The 19,039-nt window shown below is 39.6% G+C and overlaps 2 protein-coding genes across 4 annotated transcripts in view; both read right to left on the bottom strand.

The window, feature by feature from the left end:
- The window catches only part of shroom3 (shroom family member 3), a 44,537-nt gene extending 36,837 nt beyond the window's left edge, over nucleotides 1-7,700 (bottom strand). For all 3 annotated transcript variants that reach the window (XM_035391947.1, XM_035391949.1, XM_035391950.1), the window contains exons 1-2: nucleotides 6,783-7,700; nucleotides 1,715-1,869 (exon numbers count right to left, since the gene is read on the bottom strand). In XM_035391947.1, coding sequence (XP_035247838.1) covers nucleotides 1,715-1,869; nucleotides 6,783-6,926 — 299 coding nt within the window. In that variant the 5' untranslated portion in view covers nucleotides 6,927-7,700. The remainder of the gene's footprint in view (nucleotides 1-1,714; nucleotides 1,870-6,782) is intronic.
- Nucleotides 7,701-14,026: 6,326 nt separating this feature from the next.
- On the bottom strand, nucleotides 14,027-18,677 carry stbd1 (starch binding domain 1). Its single transcript, XM_035389920.1, has 2 exons — nucleotides 17,888-18,677; nucleotides 14,027-16,540 (listed from the first exon to the last, which is right to left on the bottom strand). The coding sequence occupies exons 1-2, from the start codon at nucleotides 18,144-18,146 to the stop codon at nucleotides 15,123-15,125; spliced, it is 1,677 nt and encodes a 558-aa protein (XP_035245811.1). The 5' UTR covers nucleotides 18,147-18,677; the 3' UTR covers nucleotides 14,027-15,122.
- Nucleotides 18,678-19,039: the final 362 nt, after the last annotated feature.

The raw sequence follows: 19,039 nt of genomic DNA, 5'->3' as shown, positions 1-19,039 counted from the left end.
AGTACAGTACACAGCTGCCTCAAAAACCACAGAGCTGTGGAGTTTGGATCACTTCTATGTGTGCCCCCTAAGGGATACAGTACACAATAACAATTACCCAGCAAAAAAGCAATGTGGCCAGCAATCACTGCAGCCAGCAAATACAGTACAATCACAAGTTCAAGATTCATTTTTCTTTTAAGCATAGCCAATACCCAGAAAACCTTTTGACACTGGTTAGGCGTCTAATTAATGTTGGTCATGGAGGTCGATATGATGTTGAATAGTGGGGCAGAAATTAGGTCAGTAATTTACAGAGTACAAAACGCTGATCTATTATAGGTAGAAAAGTGGTCGCGTCATGACTCAACGATGATCAGCCTAGCAGCCACGACACAGGTTGATAAATTGTATGGGGGGAAATTAAAGAATAAGTATTCAAACATAAGAGCAAGAAAGGTCTGTTGGAATGATTCTCATAATTTTTGAGTTCAGGGCCCTGCAATAGAAGTACTCTTGCTTACTGGATAAGCCCTGTGGCCAGATCAAATCCTGACTGTGCCGAGGCAGACCACTGGTCATAGGCCTATCCAGAATGGTTCCAGTTTGCAGGGAATTTTCAAACTGTTCATTCAATAGTGATTCCTCTAACTAATAATATAACTGTCAAAGTTCAGAAGGGGGACCGCACAGTTAAAAGAAAAATGACAGACTACATACAAATTTCAGAGCAGGTGCTTGTTTCGATGGACCAAACATTTATCAATCACTTGTCAGGTCTATGGAATGCATAATTATCATGCCCACACAAAAATCTAATCTGTAAAGCTCATTCTTGAAGATATCTATTGTGTTACTCACAAATCCACAAAATATGAGTAACTCAACAGGTTAAAATATACTGATGTACTTGAAAACAAAAGAAAAATCTCAGACATAACCCTTGGATCTATCAGTTAGGACAAAACACTGATAATACTGTCTGCTGTTAACTTCCTGCTCCCTGTAAAATCTCTCACTGACACGGGACAGCATTCTGTCGGGTGTTTCCACAGAGTTCACACTGGCCTTCAGACAGAATAGCACTATTTGAAAACAAAATATTTTGAATAATTAGAGAAGGCATGGAGAAGGACACTAAAGAGGTGAACTCCGCGGTGTCCACAAAAGAAACTTGTGGCGAGAGATTCCACAGACATCTCGCCCTATTTTCATTCTCACCAGGGTGTCAGCCATGTCCCTGCAGCCACCATAATGGAGATAACAGAGAGCTGGCTCCTCTCAGCTGACAGGGGCAAGAACACAGAGCTGCTGACCCGCTCCTTATCTTTAAGTGCTAAAGCATGTCTGTCACCAACAGTAGAAGGACTGACACGTGGCCAGAGCCAAGGGTGTGAGGTCACAGTTTGGTTATACCATTGGAATGTGCACCATCCAAGGGTCTTTCCCAGCATGCAACTGGTGTTAAGCTGATATGGAGCACCAGCAGAATTCTGGTCTCGCACATGAAATTGCATTACCAGCAACACACAATGGACAAGAGAGCTCTGTCACTCTGCCTCACATAAGGACAAACGCACACATACGCACATTCTGTAATGAGGTGACTACAAATTATAATGTGTAGCATGAGTATATCGATTATTTTAGGAGAAAAGAAAGTGAGATGGCTGCAGAAACAGAGAGAGAGAGAATGAGAGAGGGAGGGAGAGAGACGGAAGTCAGTGGTCCATACCTGCAGACTGTGAGCCGGAGGGTCTTGTAGGAACCCTTAACCAGAGAGATGGCCTCCTGTCTGGATCCACTCAGCTCCACCTCGTTAATGTTGACCACTTGATCCCCGACCTGCAGGGGGTGCTCTAACAGATCCGCCTTCCCGCCCTCCTCCACCTGCAGAAAGCCCGGAGACACACAGGAAACAAGCGTCAACCCTGCACCGATGCTCGTGGAGCCGTTTTCTAAAACTGTCCAAGCCTGATCTACAGGGTTGGTTTCAGTGATCTGTGACCAGGAACCTTATCGTTTCCCATCATGCATAGGGGGTCTCAGCATGCCACAAGGAGCGGATTAACGGCCATAGAGTTGACTCTTCTGGCTTTTTAAATCACTCTTCCTTCTACTCAAACCAGTCATCTTAGTGCACTGATTAGAAGGCAGTATCTCACATTTTCCTGTGAGATCATGGTGAATTAAAAGCACTGCACTGATTGGCTGGTTCATGCCTGGGCATGCAAGAACCAAACCATTCCCAAGGGGGCAGGAAGGACAAAAAATGCCCAGGGGTCACTTTTCTCTAGTCCCACATTGGTGTTATTGCCAAACCTTTCAGGCTCAAGAGTTTAGAATACATTGGCATAACTTCATACAAAAGCAACACCACAAACACAAGCCTTTGATTTTTCCCAGTGAGTAAAAACGCTGATAATACGGTCGGCTTTTGTCTCCAAGTTCCCTACAAACCTCTCTCTCTGTATCACACTCGTTGGCTACTTCCACCGAGGAATGCCATTCAGACAGAATGAAGTTATTCAAGACATGAAATATTTAGAATAATTAGAAATGCAGGCATAGCATTTTACACTTTCTTAGTGGCAGATTGTTGTACCCCCTGAAAAGGCCAGGGGAATTTACTTAACTTGCTCCCTAAAGGACCTGAAAAGAGGCCTTTAATTACAGATGTGCTGCCAAGGCGTTGACAATGAACCTATTAATATGGACTTGAACAAAGAGACTAATTCTCTTAACCTTTCCTTAACCCACTGCTTTCACAAGTCGTAGGTCACAGCGACATCATCTCCAAGCTCTAATGCACTGTAAACAGTCCGCAGCGTCCGCATTCAAAAGGACACAATTGAAGCACGTTTGAAAAACACATCTGAAATCGGTATTCAGGCAACATAAAGTGGATGTTTTTATCTGCTATCTCTTTTTTTTTTTTTTTGTCTCCCCTTTTCCTTTTGTCACTTTTCAGACAAGCCAGGCTTTCGCAAATTCCGTAACTGACATTCCTCTTTTTCACTCTCTCTCTCTCTCTCTCTCTCCCTCTGCCCCTTCTCTCTCACTCTCTCTCTCTCTCTCTTGGACCACTGCCAGAAGCCTGGGCCACATTCCGGATTGCACTTCCCAGCTTAAAAAAAAGAAAATGGGGGGACGGGGGTTGGTGGTTTGGGGGCACCGTTGGATGTCTGCCTGTTGCCTTATCTTGTTAGGATCTCCAGCACGACCCTTCAAAGAATGCACCATGCCCTTCTGGCCCCCGTACATTGATGGCCACCGCCAGCCCGTCCAAGAGCCACTTCGTCCCAGTCTAAGCAGCGGCCCCCTCCCTCTCTCTCTCTCTCTCTGGAATAGTGAGACAGGTGCAATGCTGCGTACCACATTTGTGTCTTGGACCTGTGAGGCTAATGGCCCAGGCTGCCCTGCCTCACCAGAAACAGCACATTAGTTTATGTAGCGCCAAATGGATCCGTGTGAGGATGTTTACGCCGCACACAGCGAGCTCTCCGGCCCCCTGACCCTCACTCTCGAGGAAGTCTCGCGCAGTTCAGGGGGTACTCCTGCCACTAGATAAGAATGCACTGAATGCCCAGATCCACTTCAGCTTTCCACAAACTCCCGTTCTCTCATCCGCCCATCCCTGATGCTCCAGAAATCACTTTAACTCTTTACTGTCGCGTTCTGGAATGATACAATCAATGAGAGAAGCCATGGTTCTGACCACCATTTTGTTTCATTTACCTTTGAACTCTCCAGGAAACATCTAAAATCTAAACAAAAATGTCATTTTCTAAAGCAATTCCACCAAGAATTACTACTGAGCTTTGCTGCAGTTCACAGAGAGGGCCCACTTAATATAGGCTAATGCTTAGAAGACCCTTTCCTGCAAACTATGCTACTTATAAGACAAAGCTCTGTTTTGGCCATAACTCCTCCCATTTGTTTAGTGATTAAATGTGGATTAAGGTGTGACAATTGGCTGCAGAATATGCTACATACAAAACTACAGCATATTTTTTAAATAATACAAACATATAGCTATATTTCTTGCTCCATTATGATTCTTAAAATATCCCTGGCCCTGTTGTTAATGCCAGAAGACACAAATGAGTAGTTTTCGTTTTTAGCAGCAGGATATCTATGCATGGTTAGCTTGTTCAATTGAGGCAGAAAGATGCACAGGGCCAATTATATTTGCACAATCATATTTTTTAATGAATGGCCATTTCAAACCTCATTACTCAGCAAGGTTTTTTTACTTGCAATAAATGTTAACCTTATAAGAGGAAGTTACTAGGATTCTACAGTGTGGTTCAGAGCTAATCACATTAAACCCCAGCAGTCGAACCAACTACAAATAGAAACATGGCAAATTAGCTGTTTTTCCTTACAAAAATAAATCAAATTAAAATATATGGTGCACAAACTTTCCAAGCGCAGATTCCAGACGATTTTATATTTTGGACAAAGTCCCTGATAAATCTGAGTTCACCAGCTGGTCAGCTGCTTACTGTAGCTAAAATTACACCTCACCTCAGGGGCACTGCTTTGATGGACAAGGAGCCAGTTACAGCATTTTTCACATCATTGCATACAAGCAGAGATTTATTTCTTTCTCATGGACAGCAACACAAAATCATATATTGCTATAATAGCAACACACAAATAATTTAGGCTACTAGTGATCATTTGATAATTTCTATCAGTGGCTTTAATACAGCTGGACAACTGGTCCCATGACACTCAGCAATGTTCCTAGTTTTACCAAATGTTATTTAAGCACATAGGCTCTTTATCTAAAAATGAGAAATGTCAATATTTATGTGTAATGTGTCTCAAATGTCATCATACTTTGCACATAGTAGTGCAAACCTTAATTATGGTCATTTTAGACCCCTTATCATTTTATCAAGCAAACAGTAATTATCAGTGTATATTGCAGGTCATCTGCTGTTTTTTCATTTAGGCTACATGGATCCTAGGTCATATAGGCTATTCCAGAGTCGAGCAAGATCTAGTAGGGATGTATGATAAGGAAATTCTGGAGCCAATATAAATATCAGATAGGCTATTTGTCTGGCCATATTTGCAGATAGTAATGCAGATATTAATACCTCTGTGTTTCCACATTCATGCAAGGTGTAGATCAGCAAAGACCTCAGCTTTCAGAGGAAAATGTAACACATTTTATTTGTACAACAAAATATTTAAACTAATTTACTTTATTTCTAAACAGAGAGCATGAGTCTGGAGAACTACTGAGTTCAGGCAACAATGATTAGGCTACTTCTGATCATGGAAGTTTCACTTAATTTGCCTTTTCTACTTTAATATACCATTAAGTTTGTTTTAACTTATTATTGGCGAGTCACAGATATGGTCTTCATATCATCATCCATCTCTAATAGGTAACGTACATGGAGACCTGGAAAACAGATGTTATGTATCACAGTGGTTGAGACCCTGCACAGTAAAATGCCCAGTGTTAATTCAAGTCTAGCAGTGTTGATTCAACTCAAGTTGAATTAACACTGTTAAGAGTTGAATTAACACTGTACGTGTTCGATCTTCACATGCTAATGGAACAAATGTCCAATTTAAATGTTCAAAGCCACAACAATTTTAGCGCTGAACTCTCAGAGTATTACAGGAGATAGACATGGAGTGGAAGTCCCAACAGCACTCATGATTGCCTGGATTGTAGGCCCCCAGCTCTAACTCCCATTAGCAGCACACATGTAGGAGCAAATTATGCTAATCATGCGGCTGCAGATTAGCGGACATACTTTTGTCAGGACCAGCAAAGAGGTTTACAGTGGACAGGATCTTCATGAATGGCCTCATTCTTTGTACAGCAATTAAGACCTGAAGGGGGATAGCAATAAAACTGCTGCATGCACATGTATATCTGAATATTTTCAAATGCACAGTAATGCAGCATCGGGAGGGATTCATTCCAGTAAGATTAATACCTGCAAACACAATAAAACAGGATTTTTATAAGTCGCTCCTCCCTTTCCGGAGGGGTTTTTCATGATACCCTCTTCCCCGTCAGTAATATTGAGAGCTCTGTGTCTCCCCATGACCTGATTTGTGTACTTATTTGCACATGATTTAAGGGGAAAGCCAATATGGGAACGCTTACAGGCATTCTCTGCCATTTCTCAGGTGGAAAAAATGCTAACTAGACAGAATAATTTGTGCAGAATATTAAATGTTAAATGTGATTACAGTTGAGAAATTGTAAATGAAAATGGACATCTTAGAAAACTGAAGATCTTCCATGACATTTACAACACCATCTTCAGTGGGTTTACTATGCTGCTGGTTGCAATGCACTGAGTGCGTATGGGTGTTTTATCTACAAGCGACTTCATCAAAGCATCATTTCATATAGTTTCTGAAAAGAGGGCTCGGTCATCTTAAAAATATGAGTACTTTGTCAGAGTTGAGATTTTGACATTTTGAGATTTTGAGCCTATAGTTGGTGTAAGGCTAGTTTTTATACGCGAAACAATATACATTACAGTGTAGGCTTTTTGTTCGTTTTTGTATTTTCACCTAAACTTTAAAGTTTACGACCAGGGGGGAAAAAAACAAACAATCAAAAGAAAATATTCTCACATATATTTTCGATTCACAAACGTTTTTAAAAATAATATACTTGATTCTTAGCACGCTGCAAATGTCTAATCGTGGCATTATTGACCTCTCCAGATTGATGCTAAGTGTTGACTGTTGACACTTGCGTCTCGTATTTAAAAGCCACGTGTAAATTGATACAAGGAGTTTCAGTGATACTTTACCTTAGAGATGATTAATGTTTCCCCATGTTCAAGGCCACCTTTGAGTGTGAAGCCCCAGGGAGCTCCACCCTGGAGACGTGCCTCCACATAGATTAATCTTCCTCTATGTAACACTGTGCTGAAGCTTGAGCAGTTCCTCTCCATAGTCCTCAACGAGAGAAAAATGGACTGAACTGGTAGGGATTCCTATTCAGTCAACCAAGTCTCTTGTGTAGAAAATGATAAACTAATGGTCCTGTTTTCGTTTTCCGTTTCTTCTTTTTCAGATCCACTGATGCCAAAACAGGAATCTCTAATTTGAAGTGAAAATACATTTCCACGCATTATCCAAGGAGTTCAGACGGAAACCCCAACAAAATAAGATTTTACATTTTGCTTCCGACAGTTACCTCAATGTTCGTCCAACTATCAACAAGTGATGTTGGAATAAAGCGATCGGGTAGGAAGAATAAAGGCACAAAACTACTTTCCAGGCTGCCGAAGTTCAGTGACCACGATCCGGTGGAAGCCTTCACTTTTGATCGCTTATCAGCCTTTTTTCTTCTTCCGAGTGCATTTTACCATTACAATAGCATTTGCTACAATTCAGTGGATTGAAAGAAAAGCGGGGGCTCTCGACAGCTAGCTGGTTGCTTCGGGATGGTCCTGTCAAAACTTTGCAAAGTATATTTCGCAAAGTTGCGTTTCCTGCGTTCCCCTCTTTCGCTACCTCTGCTCTTCTCGGGTTTAGGCCAACACTATCGTGTAAATACCAATTCGATTTCACCCCGTTCCCTTGATGCGCCAAATCCACTCACATCAAATCCATGGATGATGCAGGAATCTGCCTTCCCCCTCTTCGCAGTTCACCCGAACAGACGCACGAAGACGCATGCGTGAGGTGCGCTACCCGCTCTGCAGCCCACGGAGTTAGTGCAGTCAGAGCTGTGCACCGAGTGAGATTTTTTTACTTTCAAAGCTGAGACGGCTTTTAATTTCCGTGACACAAATACCAGTTGAGCACAATCGCAATGTCCCACGGTTCTTCCTTTATTTTGCGTTGATTACTTCATCGAAATTCCAGTCCTACCACTCGAGGGGGAAACGGAAGAAAAGGGCATTGTTTCAACGTGACTGGCCATGCGTCCTTTTTGTAGCTGCATTGCTGTATATCCTTTATAATTGCATGCAACGATACTACCTGTACAAAACATTAGCAGGAGAGGTATGAATGGGTATGTAACACAAAACCAAAGCTTTCCCCAAATGGTTTAATGAAAAAGTTGGATCATGCATTTTCCTCCTGTTAATCTCTAGTATTTAGGTCATGCATGTTTGATATCTGCATGACCGTATACCATCTGCAGTGACTACTATCCCCAATTGCAAAGAGTAAAAATTTGTCATTTGGATGCAAAATTTTACCATTATGTTACATATGATTATAATTTACTTACATGCATGAATACATGTTCAGGTTTTATTCAGTTTCTCAATCAAGGTTAGGTTTGAAAGTTTTGCAGTGGCATTTTCTAAAGTGCACAGACATCATTAGGCCTTGCATTGAGAACTAAACAGAACAAAGTATCCTAGAAAACACCTGGTATCAAGTACATCAAACAGGTGTACCCCAAGGCTAGGGATCTCAGTATAGCAGATAAGCCATTGATCTTCACCAAACCACAGGTTTCCTATTCAGGCTGCAGGTGTTGTTAGGGCCCTGGTGGGATATAGCTGCCAATCAACGCTGTTTTCAAGAGCCCTTAAACCATTCTGATATAACCAGCAAATGTGGCAGCAGAGGGCATTTCAAAATGGCTGAACTCTTTACAAAAATTACTACATATTTCTTGTGGGTTCTAACTGTGAATATCAAACATCACCATTCAATGTCCAGTTCAATATCTAGTTAGTGAGCTGTCCACTTAAGAAATGTATAATGACCTTTAAAAGAGCAGAAGCATATTCTTTTTCAGGCTACAATGGAACTTATGATTTTAATTGAAAAAAGAGATATACTATACTGAAAAGTAAAACTTATCTTATTGGAGAGGAAGGAATTTGTCAAAAAAAAAAAAAACTTATCTTAATATGTAATGAAGTTTGCATCTTAAGGTAGTTAACATTCATTCAGAACTGCATCACAATGCAGTCATCCGTCCCAGAGCAGACATGCCTACATAAATAACAAATCCTACATTTTTCTATGTGCCCATATTAATTCTGAAGTTCTAAGAGGCATCATGTGACCACCAGAGCTGTTCACTTATATTACATGTGAATAGCAGGGTATACACCTCCCTGCTGCACAGATGGTCTGGTAGGGAGGAAAATTCCCAGGTAAATACATGTGATATTGGAAGACAGCAGTATAAAGGTGTTCAGGGACAGAACGCTGTCAGTGGACGCTTCCATTAAGTCTCCCAGGTCTAGGTACAATAATGGCAGAAGGGATCTCCCACTCTGGCCCTTGTCTGTGCAATAGCGCTGGGATCAGCTCGGAGGCACTAATTGAACTGTGTGGCCAGTGTGTGCATGCCTGTGCGCAATACCACTGTTTATCTGTTCCAAATGAAGATTGCACTCTGGAAATATTTAGCAAGACTGAGTCAGTTTATCTGTTTTGTACACCTTGAACACTTTGACAGCTTTGCCGGGGTTTACATGCAGACAACATAAACAATAGTGGAAAACTCTAAATGCACAAACTCGAAATTGATTTTCTGAATATGTTGCGTACATGCATTGGAATCATACATTTTGCATGCATGCAAACAGCATATTCTGAACATAGAATGTCAAACCTCTATTCCCATGGTTTGACTTCTAAATAATGTACTTACATGGTGATTTCTTATTCAGAATTATTGGACATAAAACTAATGAAGGAACATGCACATAAACACTCATAGAAGTAATTCTCCCCCAAATTCAAAATGTAAATTTACCCTAAACAGTGTTTTTAAACATTAGGTTTCATGGCATTTTGGCAGCTTGTTTGGGTGATTTAATACCATTATTTTGGGTTTGTATAACTTAACAGTATTCATATAAACAAATTATGAGAATGGTTAATTTCCGCATAGAGTATGTTATATTATTAAATTAATGAAAACACATCTACAGAAATGAAAACGTTTACATGCATCAACAGAAATACAGTATTTAAACCAATGGAAGTGGTGTTGATGGGCCAGCAGGGGGCAATCTTCCCTCTGGTAGAATGAACCACACTGCCCCAGTGACACAACCGAGGTCCTGACTCACTGTGGTCATTAAAGACCCCCTGACCCTCATCATAAAGTAGGGGGTTCCCCGGTGTCCTGGCTAAAATCCCAACCTCAACCTGAATCCTAACTGAGTTTATTTAGGTGAAACTTTTTGTCTCCTTCTTCACCTCAGCTGATGTGAGTGTTCTGGCACAAAATGGCTGTCGTACATCACCCAGGTGGGTGCTACACATTGGTGCTGGTTAGGAGAGTTCCCCTTCATCATTATAAAGCACTTTGAGCATCTGCAAAACGTGCTATATAAATGCAATGTTTCATTGATTCATTCAATTTGAGTAAAATGCTAATTTGTGAAGTGTTTGCAACCTCCCTTTATTTAAGGAACAAGAACATACAGTTTATATGCAAATGAAGTATGACATCACTGTGAAGAAATATGTCCAGAGAATGAGAGAGTCATTGTAATTTGTTTTAGTTCTAGCATTAGCCACTTGGTAAAATAAAGGAAAAGCATAGATTGTTGTGAAATAATACAAATTATATGAGACAGGAGATTGTCCATAACTGCACAATTTATGTAGCATAATCAAAGACCTGCCAAATTTGGCACAGCTAAATGAATTGGCATCAATTTGGCTATTGAGTGGTACTTATTTAAATCAACACACTTGCTAATCACATAAAATATCAAAATAGTTTCAGCTAATTGTAAATCAAAAGTAAGATTCCTGACCTGCATTGTTTCAATCCTACTGGTCTCCACAGACTTGTTGACTGAATTGTACCAGAACTAGTCTACTGATAATGTTCCACTGATTTACAGTGAGACTCCAGAAAGCTGCTGACCAACATATGTAAATTGTCAAATAAAATTTTTTTAAACTTATGTTGTTTACTAAAAAAGCAATGCTAACTGGAATTGATCTTGTCAGAAAAAATTATGGTTTAGAATTTTTTAAAAATAATTTAAAATGATTTTATATAGTTTATGTTTTGAAAATACCCCTTTCCCTCCTATTGGGGCGAATAGAAGTGTCCCTAAAATATTTTAAATGAGGACCAAATCTGACCAGAAATTTCTTGAAGCTTCCTTTCTGTTTGTTAGCAATCCCTATGAAGACTTTAGTGCTTATACACACGAGGAGGAAGAGGAGTAGCAAACATTAACAGGAGCACAGATAGACAACATAAACCACCCCCAGGGCTGCGGTGTCCAATTCTGTAGATATAAATCACTTCACGAATGAATGCCAGTTATCCAAATGGAATCCCTCATTTTCTTAATACTGTTTAATTAATTAATAATGTTTGACAACCTGGTGGTTACTATAACCTATGAACAGAGAAAACCAGGAGCAGACTGCCACTACAATCATGATGTCACATAGTCCCGAGTCAGGCGTTTCAGTGAGGTGTGACATCTTTCAGGGCTTTGTGAAAATAGTGATGCAAAGAGCTTATCTCTGTATCTATTCTTTTCATGGAAGGAAGAGGAGATGAAGAGTTTAATTAAAAGGTCAATATCATTTACATTTACATTTACAATTTGCAGCAGTGTTACCCAGTCAGAATTTACCAGAATTATTATTTTATACATAGTTTCTTGTTGGCTTAATGCAAAATTATTTTAAAATCAAGTTAAACTATCATGCCTTTTAAACAGCCCAGAGAGGTTTTCTACTGTTGTCCATAATTAATAAAAGAGAGTAAAATATGAGATATGAAAACAATTTGAGTTTCTCACTTGGTGCCAATGGCTCAGTGTAGTCCTTCAGAAATAATATCAATGAGGCTGGTTTCAGAAATAAATTGTCAAATCCATTATTTATGGAAAAACTGATTCATGTCAACAGGCCATTTTTTCAACACCAATCCCTTCTAAATGAATCCACATTTTCCATCTATGGAAAAAACAAAATATTTCCTCTTCAGTGCAGGGCAGTGCATTACCTGCTGAGTCCAAGAGGTGGCAATGTTGACAAAGAAACTACTTAAAAGTTGAAGTGTTAAGTTTGTCCCATGTTTTGAGTTTGGATGAGCTGAGCCTGACATATTACACTATTTTGCTCTAAACAGTCTAGAGTCGGTGACAATGTTTACTTAAGTGTAAATTACATTGACACTGCAATTGAGAGGTGACCTCTGTTGTGCCATTGCAATTGCACATTCGCATTAGAAAAAATATTTTCCACCTATTCCATCGAATTCAATTCAATTCAACTTTATTGTAATTGTACATTGCACAGGTACAATGAAAAGTTATCTTGTGATCTCCCAAGTACAGTGCAAATAAGAAGGTAATAAGAGGTAGTAGTGCCAAAAACAACATATTAACAGTAAACAATATGAAGTAGTATAACTCCCTGAGTATTGCAAAAGAGCAGGTGGTGCAGTAGGCAGTGAAACACTGTAGACCTCAATGATGGGGCAGAGCTAGTGATGAGTGGTAGAGTTCAGCAGGGTAACAGCCCTGGGGAAGAAGCTGTTTTTGAGCCTGGTCGTGCAAGCTCAAAAACAGCTTCTTCCCCAGGGCTGTTACCCTGCTGTTATCTATCCGTTATCTATATCCGCTTATTCCTGGCAGAAATTGCCCTAAGGTTTCAGCTGATCTACCCTTAGTAAAAAAAATAATGAAAACATTTTAAACTGTCATAATGAGATCAAACCTGTTTTGGCAGCACAACTCAGTTCGTGTTCTGGCAGAGCAAAGTTCACTGTAGATGGAACAACAATAGTATATTTCTAGACACCCTGAAAAGGGTTTGTTCATAATTTTGAATGGTAATATACCACCAGGCACAGCATATGTTGAAAAAAGCTATCTAGAATGTAAAACAAAAAAAAAGAACACCAAAAACATTTCAGTATTGTGAATCCTGTTTTTGTGAGCATTTTGTTGTGACTTCCCAAATCTGATTCACCTTTTCTGTTTTATCTCTTCATTGCCTGACCTTAAAACTCACCCACTCACAGCTTAAATAAATGATTTACAAGAATGGTATTCTGCAATACTGCATTGGTGTGTGACAGACTCACACAATTCATGGCTTTCAAGTAAGAAAGAAAAGCTTATTAGAAGATGTTTAGACCTTAGGAAATGATGGCAAAAATGAATGAAATGGAACATACAGTACAATAGACCTGCTACAGTATATGAAGAATGGTCAGTAGTTTACAACTGTGATGAGTTTAATTCATCTGGAAAAAAAGGTTCACCATAAGAAATTTGATTGCCCCAGTGTGGTTGTTTTATACACAACCAAAAACCAAAAGGTGTTTTTTTATCTTCTAACTATGTGGCATTAATTTATACACACATAAAAATGCAGTACTATATATGTGAGAAAGGCAAATCAGATGAATTGGATTCACTGGAAAGAAAAAATTGGTTAACTGAGGTAACTACACGTCCTCTACAAAAAGGCTAATTTTCTGCATGTGACTGCTGAATTTTTTTCTTTTATTCCATCTTTTCTGTGATTAATAGAGATTTTAAGGAAAGAACAACGGTAGATGATTAATCCTTTATGACTGCTATGTCAGCCTAAAACTTGTCATGTCAAGAACACCTTTCCTTTCCCAGCTGCTTCAAAGTTAAATCTGAAGGGAATAATTATATAGATATAATGGATATAATAATAACATGAATAATACCATGGATAACAGCATAATGAACCTACAGACCCAAAGATTCATCAACTGGCTAGATAGTAACTTCCATTTAAAATAATGAACATTTTACCCTTAATTACTCATGTGCACATTTCATCTATAACAAAACAGAGTCCCTTTGGTATAATCAATATATTTTTTTAAATCTTAAATCTGTCTAGTGTATAAGGAAAACACTGTCTGGTGTGCAATGCAGAATGCTACTAATCTAACTGAAAGACTAAATGGGAAACTGATTTTTGGGGAATCAACAGTTTAAAAGTTATCATTTCATCTCCCTTAATTCAAACCACCATGCCTCTGTTGCTTCAAACCATAAATACTACAGTAGTATGTATTTATATATAAACATGAGACAATGCATTAGGTTTCAAAGTGCATTTATTAAATGTATTTTTTGCCAAAATAAAAAGATATCTTCTTAAAGAAATTGCATATATATCCATTATCCAGAGATCTCTTTCAGATTTTTGCATCTTAACACAGAAAAAATGCTTATATCTATAATGAAAAATAGAGTAGTATTATGTAACTTTTTCCCTTTGCTTCAAAATGCCAGTGATTACAGATATTGATTATAAAATATATTTTAAAGAATAAAATAATACTAAATATGCATGCACATATTCCATGTTAAAATCAACAGCAGTGTATTTGGCAAAATAATTAAAGGATTGCAAAGCTTAGCTGGCATTTAGCTGCCATGTTTAATGGCAAGGTCAAAAATAAACAAGTGTCATAAAAATTGCATACCCTCTTGTTTATTATATTCAATGTTATTGTGCTGGCCCAGTTATGGCTGATTTGTGGAAACAGCATACACAAATGCTCAAAACACTAATGCCAAATGTCCAAACGCAATGCTGTCATAGATATATAAACGCCATTATATACTATAGCTGGATGTTATTTGATCTAGATATGTTTAAATAAGGTCAATTATTTTGTATAGGAATAAAAGAATCAATGAGGACGCCAATTTGAAATATACTTGTGGACAGACAGACAGACAGACAGACAGATAGACAACGCATACTGAGCACTTAAAAAATGGAATTGTCCATACCGTAGACTATACATTTCAAAATAAATACAACAATTTTAAGAGGACAATTTTATATAATTCATTTACAAAAATATTCATGTTAATCATAGATATTTCTATACACAGTCCATTTAATATATCATTATTCATATGCTAAGTTACATGTAGTTCTATACATTATTGCTCATTGTGATAATGTACTGATTTATATTTGTTTGATTCCCATACTTAATACCATGCACATTTCAAATAGCACAATAAGGGTTGCAGCAGTAATTATTATTGCATTTGCCATAGCAGCTGACTTGCCGAATACACAGGGGCAATGTGGCATTATGGACCATCGCCCACTTTGAGTAATGTGTAAGCGCTATAATGCTTCATTGTGCTTTACATCAGTGAGATCCCTGATGATCAGGCACAGCCCCACCACTTGTGCAGGTGGATGACTTCTTCATAACCAGTCTGCAGCTGACGATTGCTGCACTCTTCCCAGCGATGGATCCTTCCATTTTCCACCACCACAAACTTCCACTCCACATGACTGTCAGCGGGGAGGGTGACAGAATTGGCCCAGAAACCATCCTTAGCACTCCTGAGTGGGACAAACTTCTCCCAGTTTCCCAGTGCCTGCTGGTTCCCTGTCACAGCCAGGAGCTGCAAAGGAGAGTGGGTAATGTAGTGCACACAGAAGCTCACTGCAACTTTTTGGTGCATAGGCTGAACAGCTGCTGCCCTCTCAGCCGTGGGGTCTCCGTCGAACAAGGTGAAGGTTGCACCGGATTCCTTTGTAATGCTGATTTTTGCAAAGTTAGAATCAGCTGACTTCTGAAGGCACTGCTCTGCCGTCCCAACATCCCCCAAACCACCTGTGCCATTCAGAATTTTCCCAGATGAACTGATCATCTTATTCATTTCCACAGTGCTCCCATTCATCCACTCGTTGTAGTCCATGGTCGCTTCCATAATGTTTATCTCGGTTTTCTCATAGTTGTCCTCTGGGGGCTGGGTCATACTGCCGTCCCGGCTCTTCATCTTACTGTCAGATATTTCACCAGCAGCATTCACCTGAGATGGGTCGCTCAAAGGCTGATGACGGTCACTCTCACGCTCATGGAGACAGTTGAGGAGTCCGTGGTAATGAAAGTTGCTCAGATGTTCACAGTGTTCACGCAGATGTTGATAGTCAGTCAGAATTTCCTGATGGCTTTTCACAGTTGTCTCCATGACATTTATCTCTGTTATTCTACAGGTCTCCTCCAGCTGGCAGTTCCTCTTGCTGTCTATATGTATCTTTTCCTGGAACATCGAACTGTCACCTACACTGTTTAACAAATCATTCTGTTGGCTGCTGCATCGGTGATCATTGTTATCCAGATAATCATGCCTATTTTTTATGGATTGTTCCATGATGCTTAACCTCATCTTCTCAGATTTCAGGTCAGGCAGGCTGCTCAAATTTGAATACAGGAACTCGGCCTTCTTTTCTGTCTCTATGTCATGATCAAAATGGTCAAGAAGAGACTCCATATTGTCACAAACATGTTTATGCAGATTTCTTTCTACTTCTGTATTGCTTGCAGGTACCTTAAGAGACTTTTGGTTCTCAGAAGCAAGTTCTTTGACTTTGTGTTTCAGAGCGATGTCCCAGCATGCCTTCACATTGTCATGAGACTCAGGAACAGCTTTTGTCTGATACTCTCCAATAACAGTCCAGGTGAGCTCATCAAGTGCTCCATCACAGAGACCAGGATCATGTGGCAATGAAACAACTCCACCACGTTCCCCAATACTATTGTCCTGGGCTTTGGATACATCTTCCCTTAGGTTCTCTGAAAATGAAAAATTTCACATCAAAATGGGATACATCATCTACCATATTATTTACTGTAAGTATCCACTGTCGAAAAATGTAATGTCTGCCTGCATCAAGTACTGGCTTTTATATCAACCTAACATACTCACATTTTCATAAAGGTCAGTTATTTTTCCCAATACTAAAAAAACAGGTTCTTTTCTAATGTTTCAGTACATTGCTTTCATTCCAGCTTTTACTATGGGGCTATGGGGCTAAAAGGAAGACACTCATTTCTATTTGATTCCACATCCGTGCTTTTTCTTGTACAGTACGTAATGTCAATATGATTGGCCCCTTGACTGGGACTAAAATGACTGTGGCTAAAAAGATGGAACATCTTTAGTTTACGAACACCAAAGTGATTTCCCAATAGTGATTCCCTATAGTGACAAAGTGAACTACAAGATATTCTTCAGGTTGAGTTCTGTTAGTAGAAGGAGGGGACATAAATGGAAATTAGCAAAAGGTAAATTCCGTACAGACACTATGAGGAATGTTTTCATGCAGAGAGTGGCCAATGTGTGGAATAGCCTGCCAGGTCATGTAGTATAGGCAGAAACTCTCGGGATTTTCAAGACCAGACCTGATATGATGTTAGATACTATTTGGTCTGTCGGTAATCAGGGCACTAGGTACAATTTAGTCAGGAAAATTACGAGCATTGCTGGGCTGAATGGCCTGTTCTCGTCATTATGTTATGTTTCTCTTGGCCAGGTCTCTCTTGAAAAAGAGATTTCTAATCTCAATGAGACTAATCTGGTTAAATAAAGGTTAAATAAAAAATAAATAAAATCAAATGTTATGTTGTTTCCCGTATGAGCGCTTTACATTTAACATTATCTGATTTGTCTGTATTTCAGCCCTGTCCTGGTACATCCAGTCCCTTCTCACTGTACACCTGGCACATTTAACCGACACTGCTTGGTGCCGCCTAAAAGTTGGCAGACGCACCCATTCTGCGATCACTGGAAACAGTAGGTCAATATTTGATTGTAAAAATGACGGGTAACCCATTACAAACATGTTTACGTTAATACGCCTATTCGAATAGCCTATACCCTACTGCATGATCAAAAAATGTGAGTTCATTACAATAATAATTTCTTCCTCTATCAATTCTTTAGCGCATTGTTTTGCCTAAAATGTCATGTTTTCCTGAGCAAAATAAAACGATACCCGAAAGGAGTATTTTCTTATCCAGTGACACATCAGTGATAAAATGCCCACGATGACTTTGACTCGGCCGAAACAATGTAGCGATTAGGCTATGTGTTTAAAATGAAAACAGATACAAAAATACCTTTTACACTAGGCTACGTACCTGTTGACTCAGTGTGGCAACGTCGTTCTTCTTTGATTGTCGTTTTCTCAACTTCCCTCACTTCTGTCTCTACGGAATTTTCATCCTTTTTCCTTCTTTGACCCCTCATAGTTCTATGTAGGACGATGAACAAAGCCCACACAGATAACATCACAATAATCCCCAAAGCCATCGCTGGCTCGTACCTTCCAAACATACAAAAAAACGAATGAGCATCCCGCTCATCCAACGCGATCGGTTTACTTTGCTCGCTGGTCATCGTTATTTACAGGCAAGAACAGGCTCGATAAATTATCTGGTTCACTGTAGTGCTCCTTTGATCGCGCTGTGATCCTCTCTCGGTCTCCGGACGGAATGACCCCTTGTTGCAGCACAAGTAATATCACTCTCCGCAATCAGGTGAGCTCACTGCCAATTGGATAACTGTATCGCAGGGGTCCCGCTGCAGCACCTAAACACAAGCCGCGAGAATAAATAGTAGACAGCAAGCGAACAGGCAGTAGGCTACATCAACGTTGTCACAATCACGTTACAACTTGTAATTACGCTTCGTAATCGTAGCAATTTGACAGATTGTGTTCATGAGTATTTCAACCGTGTCTGTCGAGGAATATGGAATTACACTGAAACAGCACGGTTTCGCTACGGTTTCCACGCCAATAATAGGCTACAGCATTCAAGTGGGAAGGTTTTTTCTTCAAATGAATGGCTAGGCTACTGTATATTTCATACATTGACAATGCATAATGTATGAAATGTACCGTATTATACTGTATTATGCTCGCCTCGCTCTATGTCGCAGTAAAAGACACAGGTGCCATTCAAACGTACAAGGGCGTCCTCCGACTCAGACACACGTTTTTTTTTTTTTTTTACAGAAGCTACAGAAAAGGGATGAGCTCATTTAGAACATTATCTAGTTTGTCCTTGGCTGATGGCTCAGTATGATAAAACGATGACTCGGGAAAAGAGGCCATATTTTATTAAATCACTGACACAATACCACCCCTCCTCTCTCTCTCTCTCTCTCTCTCTCTCTCTCTCTCTCAACCTCTCCCCCTCTGTTCCAGTCATATTTGACATTTAGCCTGACTTTATTCTGGTAAAGTCAGTGCACAGTAAAGCAAACTGAAGTAGTTATGAGAATAATGA

This window comes from Anguilla anguilla, chromosome 14 (assembly GCF_013347855.1).
Source record: "Anguilla anguilla isolate fAngAng1 chromosome 14, fAngAng1.pri, whole genome shotgun sequence".
Taxonomy (NCBI): domain Eukaryota; kingdom Metazoa; phylum Chordata; class Actinopteri; order Anguilliformes; family Anguillidae; genus Anguilla; species Anguilla anguilla.
This window is presented reverse-complemented; position numbering and strand designations above follow the sequence as displayed.

What these genes read in the sequence shown, in the direction of transcription:
- stbd1 (XM_035389920.1), bottom strand. Translation starts at nt 18,146, where the DNA reads ATGACCAGCGAGCAAAGTAAACCGATCGCGTTGGATGAGCGGGATGCT. An exon ending in TTGCCACACTGAGTCAACAG is followed by an intron (nt 16,541 to 17,887) that starts GTACGTAGCCTA and finishes TTTCATTTTCAG; the next exon opens with AGAACCTAAGGGAAGATGTA.